Source organism: Palaemon carinicauda, chromosome 9 (genome assembly GCF_036898095.1).
Source record: "Palaemon carinicauda isolate YSFRI2023 chromosome 9, ASM3689809v2, whole genome shotgun sequence".
NCBI classification, from domain to species: Eukaryota; Metazoa; Arthropoda; class Malacostraca; order Decapoda; family Palaemonidae; genus Palaemon; species Palaemon carinicauda.
Window position 1 is genome coordinate 145,538,336 of NC_090733.1, and position 13,123 is coordinate 145,551,458.

Here is a 13,123-nt window from a genome sequence, read left to right on the forward strand (position 1 = left end):
GGAGTTGGAAGAGAAAGGGTAGGAATGATGATGACACCAAGAGCAGAAAAGGCATGAACGGAATGGAGGGCTGTAAATAGTAGATTGTTACTTGCAAGGTTTAAATCCAAGCAATGCAATATGAGTATTATAGTTTGCTATGCACCAACAAATGATTTGAATGAAAAAAGGAAAGATGGATACTATGAAGAACTGCTGAGTGTAATAGATGAAATCCCAGAGTGAGATAAGAAAATTGTGATTAACGACTTCAATGCTAAAGTTGGAAGGAATAATCAAGGTACTTTATAGAGAATGTGATGGGTGTTGGGGTTCTTGAGGAAGTTGCAAATGAGATTGGGGCACATTTTATAAGTTTTTGTTCAACAAACAATCTTGTTATTGGAGGTACTCTCTTCCAGCACAAGGACATTCACAAATATACATGGACTTCACCATGTGGCAATTACAAAACTCAAATAAATCACAGCCAATAATAAAGAGAGAAGGAGGACTCTTGAGAAATGTAAGAAGCTATAGAGGTGCAGATATTGGCAGTGATCAACAGCTCCTCATTGTTACACTGAAATTAAAACTGAAAGCACCCAACAGAAATGTAGATAGAATACCTAGGTTTGATACAATTAAGCTTCTAGAAGATGAGCACAGGAAAACCTTTGCAATTGAATGTAGGAATCAATTTGCAGTCTTAGAGACTTTTAAGAGACGAAGAACAGACAATTAATGAAGAATGGTGTGAAATTAAGAACATATGTCAATCAGTTGGTAGTGGAGTTTTGGGACATGCAGTTACAAGGAGAATACCATGGATATCAAATGATACTACATAAAAGAGACATAGACAGAAATTGATTGTTGAAAGTTTTTGAGGAAGTAATGAAAATTACAAGGTAGAGCATGCTAAGTATTCCAGGATTGATAGTGAAGTCAAAAGAAAAGCCAGGAATGACTGGAGAGAATATTTAGACAGGAAAGCAGACGAAGCTGACAAAGCTATGAATTCAAGGAGTGGCTATGGTGTAAGAATTACTCATAAAATTATTAATGAAATCTTTAGTGAATCTGTTATCTGTTATAATAACAGAAGATGAAGAAAGGCAACATTGGATTGAACACTTTAATGAGGTCATGCATAGGAGATATGAAGGGAATAATTTTATTGATAATAACTGAAGCTGAGGAAGATCGTGATGTGCCCATGAATGAATTCAGTGTATTTGAAGTTGAAGATATTTAAAAACTCAAGAGATGGAAAGCCATAGATATGATAGAATAACTGCTGAGATGATATTGGCCGAAAATGAAGTGACTCCTAGAATACTTACAAGATTATTTTGTAGAATGTGGTGGGAAGAGGCACAATCTGATGAATGGGAGTTAGGAGTGTTGGTGAAAATGGCAAAAAAAGGATAACTGACTGACTGCAATAATTACAGAGCCATCACACTTATGCCAGTTGTCATGAAAATATATAGTATGCTCACATTAAAGAGACAAGAGAGAAAGATTGATGAAAACCTGAGAGATGAACAAGCAGGATATAGAAAAAGAAGAAGTTGTACTGAACAAATTTTCATTTTAAAACATGTACAGCAATGTGTAGAATATAGAAATCCACTTTGATGGCATTTGTGGACTATAAATAAATTTTTGTATCAATTCCTGTCAGAAATTATCTGGAAAGCTTATTTATATATATATATATATATATATATATATATATATATATATATATATATATATATATATATATATATATATATATATAGATAGATAGATAGATAGATAGATATATATATATATATATATATATATATATATATATATATATATATATATATATATATATATATATATATATTAAATTATGGCATTATCTGTTTTTAGTTTAGTGGTGTATTTTCTTGGTTCATAATTTTTAACTCCTTTAAAATTTATTTTCAGACTTAACTTGTGATCTACAGCATGCCAGAAAGACTAGATATACAGCATGAAATGATGGCATCATCCCAGCCGCTTAGCTCTGAAGGTGGAGCTTCCTTGGCTAGAGATGTTCACAGTCCCCAAAGAACGCGCATCCCTAAGGTTTCTCATTCTAATCAGTATGATAGAATGAAAGGTAACTTCCATAATTCTGACCTAGATGTGAGTGCTATTGATCCTGATGAAATTTCTGTTACTTCAGTTCCGGAATATGATGCTTTTAATAGAAATGGAGATGTATTGTTTGGACACAGGAATCTAGGAGAAAGGTCATTAGATAGGCTATTTCCAGGGTTACTGACTTCTGAGAGAAGTAAGACAAAGCATATGTCTGAGAATCATGCTAGGAGCAATCGTGACTTTATAGGTAGCACTAAACATGTTAGCCAAACTGATATTACAGGTACAATGCCAACCCTGGTTTTATCTGAAGACAATGCAGAAAATTCTGAGACCTTTGGCCTAGTTGCTAATAGTACAAGTCCCCCAATCTCAGAAAATTTTGGAACAGTTGAACAGTTAGTGCAAGAACAGACACCAATTACAGATGCCTCTATGTCTTTTGCAGAAGAAATAGTAGAGGATACCACTCCCAGTTCTATTCCTACCACTGTTGAGTATGAAGAATATATTCCATCTGATGTCCAGTTAAGACACAATGCCCATGATACTGTTGTTCAATATTCTGAACTGATAGTGGAAATTCCTGTAACCACTACCACAACTGATATGCCTAGCACAAATGAAATTGCTAGTACCAGCACTGGTTTTGTAAATGAATTGGCTAGTACCACTGATGAACCACAGGAAGACATCACTGGAATTACCTGGCCTGTAACAGAAGATTCTCCAGAAACTTTTGTAGCTTTTACAGGTGAAAATTTTGAATCTGTTGAAATTGGTAGAAAAGAAAAAAATGAAGACGCCACTACGCTTGTCACTGAAGAATACTTGTACTCCACCGTACCTATCTCTGAGGAAACCACAAGCTTCTTATTGCCAGTGACTGATGATAGGGATTCTAAATTTAATCTCAAGAACCATAACCCTGTTGCATCTCTTATTCTAAAGACTGCTGGAGATGATTTATTAGATATGGAAGAAACAGATGAAAGAATATTACCTGAAGTTGGAAATTCCAAAAATTTTGAAACTGTTACGGTGGGATTTGATGAGAATCATACTGAAATCACTGAAGATAATAATTCTGTCACAGAGAAAGCTATGGACATTTCTGAAGACAGAATATTTAATGATCACACAGAGGAAAGCAATGTAGAGGATAGTACTTTTGAGATGAGTGATATTGAAACTACAGAAGTTGTATTATTGGAAGCATCTATGGGAGTCAATCATGTGACAACAGAAAGCCCTCTTGAACCCACAAGCTTTGATGTTAAGATAAAAACAATTAAAGATTTACAAGTGGATGCTATTTTTGATCCAAGTCAAGTTGCCAAAGCAACGAGCTATGAGGAGTCGTCATATTCTACTGCAACAAGGAGTGCCACAGTTACTACTTGGGTAGATCCAAACAGTAAGAACCTTGTTAATCAAGGTTCTGCTAACTTAACAGATCTGAGAGAAGTAATAAATTCAGGCCAAAACCCAAAAGGTGATCAAGAAAATATTAGATTGTTAACTGATTATCTTAATGGGGGTCATGGTATGGAAAGTATTGATAATAGTTTTCCAATCACACATGTTCCTTTTGTTGATGATAAGTCCTCTTACAGCACTACCTACTATGAAGCTACAGCATCTAATAAAGATGCCGGTTCTAAAGAAGAGAAACTAAGTACAATCGAGTTGAGCAGTACTGAAAATAGTGACAAACTTTCAACATCCCGGTTGAATCCAGAATCATATGAGAGTGATACTCCTCGAATTCCAGTTTTAAAGTTTAATATTGGTGAATTTGAAACCGTGAATGGAACCCGTGTGTACTTAACGGACAATGGGAAAACTGCAACTCAGTTCATATATGAAATGCCAAATATGAATAGAAGTTCTGGTACTCATTTAACTCCCTCAGTGGTCATTGCATTGTCCATTTGTTGTAGTCTTATTGTCCTCATCAGTATTCTTACGGTTTCTTTGTGGTTTTGCCGTAGACATAAGAATAGAAGTAAAATTTATTTGAGCCGTGATGCCGCAAGGCCTAGAGCCTTCTTTACAAAACCAATGAATCCTGCCCTTCTCCCTGAGGAAACTCCTGATTTAGCAGATCCTATGTATTTGATGGAGTTTCAGAAACCACGACCACCAATTGTTTTAAGTGATGACCCAGATTGCATTATTATTGATGGGCAAACAGTCTTGAAGTCAGAAACTGAAGGCTATGAGGGAGGTATTGAAAATAAGGGATTTGTTGATATACCATTAGAAGAAATAAAGTCTGCAAATTACACTAATATTTGTAGTACTAATGATACATGTGGTCATGTACCGCCTAAAATTGGCTTGAAAGGTGACCATGAATGTGATTCAGACTCTGGAATAAGAGTTTGGTCATCGACAGGTTCCCTTTATGCAGTCGCAAGAGATTTGAGTCATTGCTCCTTGCCTCCACCGCCATATTCATCGTCCATTGGCGAAGAGTCCATCAACCTTGCAGTTGACACATTTTCTTCATTAGGAAGTAAACCAGGGCTTTTATATGTTTAATATAATTCCACTTATTTGTGGGAAGATATACACATTCCATTGGTAATAGTCATTAAATTATATTCCCGGTACTGCGGTGAAGTAGCCTACAGAAAGTTTTGAATGACGACATTAATAACTATAGTTAGTGAACAATTGATCTCATAAAGAGAGCAGGGAGTTGTCATGGATACACATTGCATTTTGCTGTTGTTACCTATGTAAGCTTAAGCTCCTGTATAAGTGTACAGTTTTCAGATGTTAACTTTTATCCTATGATAATGTATACAGTATATATTGATTGTGAATCATGTATGTAAGTTAATGCATGTTTCTTAAAACTTTATTGGCTAATGTTAATGAAAATACAGTACTGCAGTGTGAAAGGTTAAAAGTTGAGATTGTTAACTTTCAGCGAAGTTTGCTGTTTGTTAAAGGAACCTTGAGAAATTGCTAGAGATGAGTAACCTTTTGTTCTTGAGAAATTATTAAGACTGATGGACAGAAGACAAGGATATCTATAGTTCAGATATGTGCTGTAGTTTTCTCTTCTTTCTTGGCTGTGAAGGTACAAATATAAATGTTTGTTGCATAATAATCCCAGTGTTTAAGACATTTCTCTAGCTATGTTTTTTAGTTCAGAATTGTACAGTATTTTATTTTTTTTGAATCTCGGGACATATTCTGACCATTTTATATTTTTGCAAGTGTTTTTTTCTATTCTGCATGAACATGCCTCAGACAAAATTATTGTTTGTTTTAAAGTTCATCTACATACACCTTATTACTCATTGGTGTCTGGTTTAGTTGCTTTTTCTCTTTCTATTGAATGTTCTTATGAAAGTAGAGGGAGATTGAAAAAGTTATACCAAAGAAATAGTTCACAACTAGTCTAAAGGCATTTTGTAATTTGACAATCATTTGTAACAATGTTTGATCACTTGCCTGTGAATGCACCTTGTGATGTGTAGTTGTATTCAACAGTTTATTGTTATTTCCACCTAAGATATGCTAGTAGTCCACAATTGTAATTTCAGTAGTACTGTATAACATAAGAAAGCAGCCTTTCATTTTTGTGATACCTTCCCATTACGCTGTTGTGAATCACAAAATATTATCGTTAGAAAACGCAGCTGCCTACTAAAATAGTCATTATACACAATAAACTGAAGAGAAATAGGTTTTAAAGCATTAATGAAATTTCCTTGTCTGTTAAACTGGGACATTTACACACATGAAAATGGAAATTATAACTTTATCTTGTAGTTATTTTTATTTGTACTTATGTGAAAAACTTATCTTTTACAGAGTGATGAGAAGTCTTGCATGTTATTCTGTTCCCAGAAAACATAAAAGATTCAGAATATTAGCATATATTGTACATATTTGATTGATTTTGTTTATATTTCTGGGTTATGAGATTATGTTTCTTTCGGGTTTTAGTCTAAAAGTGTACTGTATATTTTGGTTTTTAATCCTGATTAGAAAATGAAAAGTACAGCGTGTGATATATTTTGCGAATGTTAGTGGTTAGTATGGATGTCATTTTTGGGAAGAGCGGCCATGTTCAGTTTTGGGCAGAGTGAAGCTTTTCAGTCGTAAATTTGGACTGAATTGTGTCAGAATTGTGAGTGTGCTGTTAGGTGTTAAAATGGTAACCAGAGGAATCTAGGTAAACACAGTATGAATTTTAGTAGTAATGTATTACTCCATGAATATCATGGCACTGGGTATTGTATTTTTAACACTTGTTAACTCCTGTGTGCTCATCTATCATCACTAAATAATAAATAATTGTTCTTTTCCCATGATTGCAGATTTAGTGCTTAACTGGAGCCTACTATATTTGAATCTTTTATCTACCTCTTGGAGGGAATTCTTTTATGGAATGCCTTATATGAAATAGAAGTTCATTAGTTTAGTTTCAATTTTCTCTTTATTAGAGATAGCAAGCAGCTACTGCAAGGTTTTAAAAATAAGAATTTTTTTCAATGAATTTTACTTTGTTGTCATCATATATTGCTAAATGATTTTAACTTGATGACTACAAGGTAACTATTAAAATAATTTTTTTATAAAATTCTATGTTTAGACAGATGTCACAACAGTTTGTGTGGAATTGTTTGGATTTTGACCGCTGCATGGTCATAGAGTGAGAGGATGAAGGCTTACATGTTAATTTTATATAAGTAAAGAGCACATTAGTTAATCCAAATCTTCCTGTCAACTGTATGACAATTACCATACGTCTTTTAATGTAATTGGAAATGGGGACTTTAAGGTGTTATCTTTACAAAAATACTGTAATGTAAATACTGAAGCTTTTATTAATCAGTTACAATTACTATATATTATTGTCTTCCAGATTTTTTTCATATTTATGATACTACTTAAATTTTTCTAATAACTAAAATTTTTCAACATTATGCTTCTGGTAACTATGAGATGATTAGTATCCCTTGAAGATAGTTGATGAGTTTTGTTATAATTCACTGTTACCCATTCTAAATTGTGGTTCAGTATCACAAGTCATACACTTCAGCTATTAATTTTTTTGTCTTTACTAAAGTTCGTCTAATCACCTATTAATATTTTGTATTTACCTAAGTCCTTCTGCCCACTTCAGGTAGACTGATTTAGGGCTGAATTGTTGGTTAGAACAGGATAGGTGAAATGATATTTAAAAGGTAAAGAAATCCTTCTCAGTAATATGTGGGATCTTGAAGGGGTCCACCGCTCTTATTTATTGTAGTTTTCTAAATATTAATGCAATGCATTGACAAAACTTTGCTACCAGGCATCTTCATGAATCTTTAAATACAGTTGGATTACCGTTATTACCAGATTTTGATAGTTTACTTTGGGTAAAAATACACTGTATACTATTTTGGACTGACAGTTGCCTCAACAGGAGTTAGAGAAGCCCCCAGAAATCATAAGAACTTGGAAAAATGTGCATGAAATCATGATCGACAATATGGCATAAAATCTGGATCCCTCAGTTATTGTATTCCTTTAGATCCCAGGTTCCTTATTCCATGTTAATTGCTTTGAAATTGTTTGGGTTACCAAGGAAGGTCTTATTTGTCTTGAATCTCAATTTTTTTTTAATTCTATGAGTTTTTTATAAGGCTGGAGTTACATCTTTCCCTGTACTGTTCCATATAATTATTTTGGTGAACTATTGAACTTTTTAAACATCTTTTGACACACTTGAATGATGAGTTGCATGAACCATCAGATTTAGAATGATACAAAGCCATACACTTAGTTGATACAGCAATCAAGTTTGTTAGTAGTAGTTATAGATTTAGATACACCCGAGGATCCAGGTAAAGACAAGATACTGCGAGTTCCAAGTACAAAGAACCAAGAACAAGCACAAGAATAGTTGTGTGCAAACTAGTTCATTGATTCTTTTAAGCTCTTGGGTATTTTGCATTACTGATAGTGTTAGTTTAAAGTTCTGGGGCCTGTTAGCATCAACTGACATAAATTAGAGTGAAGTTTATTTTCTTTGCACCCAGGATGTCACTTATGCTAGGTTCAACTGGGAGGAATTTAAATACTTGAACACCAGAAAATACGTTACCTATTATTGAAACGGCAATGTTGGTGTTCAGACTTTTCACATCATGCTTTAGGTAGCATTTTGAGCTTTCCTCAAACAACACCCTTACACTATGCTTCCATGAGTGATGCCTTTATGATTCTTTGTCAAGCATAAAGTTGGAGCTAGGAAATATTTCAGTATGTTTTGGTGACTAAGTTAATGCATTTGAAGACTGGTGCTCAATTTTTAATGTTACCAAGTTAGGTTTTGAGACCAAAGTATATAACTGTACTCGTGCCAATAAATTACACTTATAAATGTGTATCAGTAAGGTGTACACACAAATTGTACAGAAAGCACAAATACAAAAAGTGTAAGTAAAGAGATGTCATAGCAGTGTCAAGGAAAACCTTTGCAATTTTACTGGTTGTTATGCTCTAATTGCTTGGATACATAATTCATAATTAATATAAGCAATTGGCAATTCGAAATTTCAACAAAAAGCAAAGTAGTTCTTTTAATTGTGTATCTCATATTGAAATTGTCTGTCATGAAACAGTTATACACTATATAAAACCATTCAATATAGTCTTTACTTTTATCAGACAGGAATGATGATTAGAGAACAAATGAGAAATTTCAAGAAGCACCTTGTAATCTCATAATTAGGTCATATATAAACATTTTTCCAAAGTTTATATCAAAATTTCAATTACTGTTTTATTAGGAAGAAGACAGGATGATTTATAATCGTTGGAGGTTGACTCTCTGGACATTAACGATAACATTTTCTTGTTATTAATGCTAATGATTTTGATTATTTATATATACATATACATATAAATATTATAACATATAAATATTATAACATTTATGTTTTTGGAAATTATTTATGAAAATGAAAAATTCGGTAACATAAGTGTCCCAGAGTTACTATTTCTGTGCTGAATATTTTTGTTTACTAAAGGATTTTTCTTTTGAATTTTTAGTATTTGCTGTTGTCATAATTGCATTTGTTACATTTCGTTAAGAGACTAGAGTAATTTGGGGCATGAGCAGCATTTCATTGAGGTTAATTTAATTTTCAGTCAAGTGAAAGGGATTACAATGAAAATTCTATGGGTTTTTAACCTTGGTGTACTTTGAGTGATACTGTTAATCAATATTTGTGACTAAATTAGATAAAACTCAATTGATTTATTTGATCTAACATCTTTTACATTAATTTTTCTAGACAATTTATTTTAATTTTTACTGAAAACATTTTATGCTAGGTTTTCAGTTATTGCTGTATATCTAACAATTTTGAGTAAAACTTATTCCCATCTGTTATGCCATGCAATTGTCTTTTGCAACTGTTAGACCATGCAAACTAGATCGTTACTAAATTTTTCATGTAATTGTTTAAATTTTTTGTTACTTTTACTGTACAGTATAATATGACTGGTTAATATTTTCATTTTTAAAATGTGTAATTCATGGACAATTTTCAAGGCTTGAAAATTTTCTATTGACAATCATTACTGATGTGTAAAGTACCGTACTTACCTAATGCCTTTTCTTTTATTATGGTTTGAGAAATTAGACACCTAAATTTTTATATTAATTTTGCTATATGCAGAAGCTTTATTTTGCAGCTTTTGCCATTACACCAACAGTTTTCAAATTATATCACAGATGGTCTTTCAATTTTTTGTCGTGGATATTGTGGCATAAGCAGTGTGCATAATGCATTTGTCCTAATGTTTGGCACAGCAATGTAGAAGGTTTTTCTTTTGATTATAAGTAATGATGCAAGTGGATAGTGGCCCAAGTAGATCCAAATGAAAGGACAGTTAAGCATTGAGGCCTGTAACCTGTAATAATGTTTACAGTGTTTTGGAGCCTAGTGACATTTATACTCTGTTCCAACTTTATTGCAATTTCGGTAAACTATTGCACAAAACTGGCAGTATTTACAAGTCAGATATAGGTACCTGTAGTCAATTTTTTTTTTTTTTTAATTTGCTTCAATTGTAAGATGCACTTAAAATATTTTATAAAAATATAGGTGCTTCCAAAACAAGATAACTGTAGAAATTTATGGAAAATTGACCTGAGATCCTTTATACATGTGAGATAAGCAAGTTGTGAAGAAGCATTTAGTTGTATTACTAGAGAGACACTATTATATTGAAAGGCTGTAAATTATGGACTTGCGAAATAACTTTTATGGATAGAAAGGATTTGCATGTACTCTACAAAAACTTTTAATGTAAATATTTCTTCTTTACTTTTTTTGAAAGTGGGTCCTTCCTTCAAGTTATCCTAACTTTGCAATCATGGTTTAAAATATAATCTCCTTCATTTCATGTGCACAATTTTAATGAGAAAAAAGAAGGGTTTCATTGAGATTTATATCTTTTTGGTGTGGTGCTCTCATGCTTTATGGCAGGGGTTAAGCTGTTTCACCTGATCTGGTGTTGTCAGAAAAAATGCCAGAATTTTAGTTGTGAAATGGCTTGTTTATGAAGGAGACAACCTTTAAGAAAATCAATTATCAATGAGAAACATTAAGTGGCCAATAAAAGTACTTTATACTGTAAAATATATACAGTACAGTATTGGCAAGTTTAAATTATTCCAAATTAGAGACTTGCAACAAGAGAAACCAAACCAGTCCAGTACATTTATACTAGTCAAAAACATAGAAGTGGTGTATTATACACAATTGCCAGTAGACTATTGTATAATATGCATGCCATTTGTTACATAAGTAAATCCTTTTTGTATTATCCCAGAGTTCTTGGAATAAAATTCTTATTATTATAAAGTCCTTCTAAACCTTATTTTTTTTGTTGAACAATGGTGTAGTACCTTGAGAGAATTTTAAAAACTCTGGAAACATTGTTGTTTAATTATTCATACTGTATTCCTTTACCTTGGGGTACCTGTTTGAAGGTACATAAACTATACTGTGTGATATCTCAACTGTTCCTTTAGCTTCTGTGCTACATTCAGTACTAACTTAGGCAAATGTATTATTATTACTTACTGATTTTAATGTTTGTATTTTTTCTATTTCATTGTAAGGATATATTTAGTCAATTTATTTTAGTGAGGCAGGTTTCCACCAACTTGCAGGGGTACCCTTTTAGCTTGGAAAATTTCCTAATAGCTTGATTGGTCGGAAGTATTTTTGTCTGAATATCACAAATTTTTAAGTAATTTGTATTTTTCCTAACATACTTACCGAGGACTATTTTCTTAGGAGGTACCTGGAATCTCCTCTCAACCGACCAGAGTTTTGTGTAGTTTACCCTACTTCCGTTTTCTGTGAGGACTACCCCAGGCGGAAGGATACGTGCCCTGAGGCTAGTCCCAAGCCAGGTCGCGTGTTAGCTTGGGTCTCGACCCTCAGTAAGTTCTCTGGTCGCGTCGTGATACCATCCCGACGCTCTCCTTTCTCAGTGCAACCCTTTGTGTCCCCGACTCGCGTGTCCCACGTGGTATCCCTGTATTTTCCCTTGTATTCTTGCGTGTTCGCTTGACTCCCTTGTGCTTTCCCAAGTGTATTCCTTATCCTTTCCTTGCGTTCCTGTGTCTTACGGTGTTGTGTCGTGCATAATGGAGCATGCCCGCCGTTGTCCTGGGCCTAGAGCCGGGAAGTCGTGTGGAGCTTTTTTGTCCAAGCCGGAGGTTGACCCGCATTCCCTTTGCTCTTCGTGTAGGGGTAGAGTGTGCTCTCCGTCGGACACGTGTCTAGAGTGTGTGTCGTGGAGTGAAATCCAGTGGGTTCGTTTTAGTACGAAAAAGAAGAAGTCCGCTAAGCGATCTCCCAGGAAGGCGAGCACCTCTTCGCCCTTGACGTCGCCAGGAGGGAAGTCTGACGGTATTTCTCTCCCATCTTCCCCTACCCAGAGTAGGGGACGAGGTAAGTCCGTTGCGGGGAAGAAGCTGATTGCTCTTCCCCAGGAGTCTAGTCATCGAAATGTTGGGGTTGCTGACTCTTTGCAGGCAAGTGGGGGGCCTGAATGTGTTTTTAGTAGGGGTCTTGGAGACACTGCCCTTGTGCTTGGGGGGCACGTCTCGTCAGATGACCCCATATGGGGTAAAAATGTCCCCGTTTGTTTGCCCGCTTCATGGGCCTACATTTCAGGTACCTCCTCAGCTGATGGCACCCAAGATAAGATACTCTCCGGTAGCGGACCCCTTCAGATGGGGACCCCGAAAACTCCAGGTAGGTCCCCGTTGAGGATGGAAGAAGGCCTTGGTTCCTGGTTACCCAACGTAGAGCAACCGAACTCTCCCCCAGCTCCTCTTTCGGCGGTTCCTGACATGTTTCTGCAACCTTCGACCTCCGGAACCCAGCAAATCACGAAGACGTCTATTCCCCATGCGCCTGCCCCTCGGTCGCGTTATGCAGAGTCGTCGGAGTCTTCAGCGGCAAGTTCATTGTTCTCTTCGGAGGGAGAAGCGCGGAGGAGGCGCCGCCGGAGGAGGGATAGATCCAGAAGCAGACGTTCCCGTTCGAGACATGGGAGAAGGCGTTCCAGGTCTCCGAGGAAGAAATACAAGAAGAGTAGGTCTCCCAAAGAAGAATGGGTCCTCGTGCCCCGCAGGAAGCTCGCGGACTTCGCTGCGATCCCGAGCTCTGCGAGTTGGCGTACCAGAGACTGTTCTCCAAGGAGGCCCTCTTTCAGCCACAGGTTTGACCCTCGGAAGGACGAGAACGAAAGGACCTCTTCAGACAGGCGTAAGGCCGCGAAACTAACGACTCAACCCGCCCAGTGGATGGGAGTCGCTTTTTCGGACGGGCAGCCTCGTCGAGTCAGCAAAATTGGCTCGACCTTTGGATACACAGGGACGGCTTCCTCCGTCGGGCTAGCCCACGGAAGCCTCACCCTCATTGTCTTAGGACATTTTAAGGACGGAAGCCCTCGCTGACACGGCGGTGCCCGT

At 35.7% G+C, this 13,123-nt stretch overlaps 1 protein-coding gene across 1 annotated transcript in view; it reads left to right on the top strand.

Moving 5' to 3' along the window:
* The window catches only part of LOC137647231 (uncharacterized), a 38,458-nt gene extending 29,459 nt beyond the window's left edge, over positions 1 to 8,999 (top strand). The window contains exon 2 of the mRNA XM_068380603.1: positions 1,945 to 8,999. Coding sequence (XP_068236704.1) covers positions 1,966 to 4,650 — 2,685 coding nt within the window. The 5' untranslated portion in view covers positions 1,945 to 1,965 and the 3' untranslated portion in view covers positions 4,651 to 8,999. The remainder of the gene's footprint in view (positions 1 to 1,944) is intronic.
* Positions 9,000 to 13,123: the final 4,124 nt, after the last annotated feature.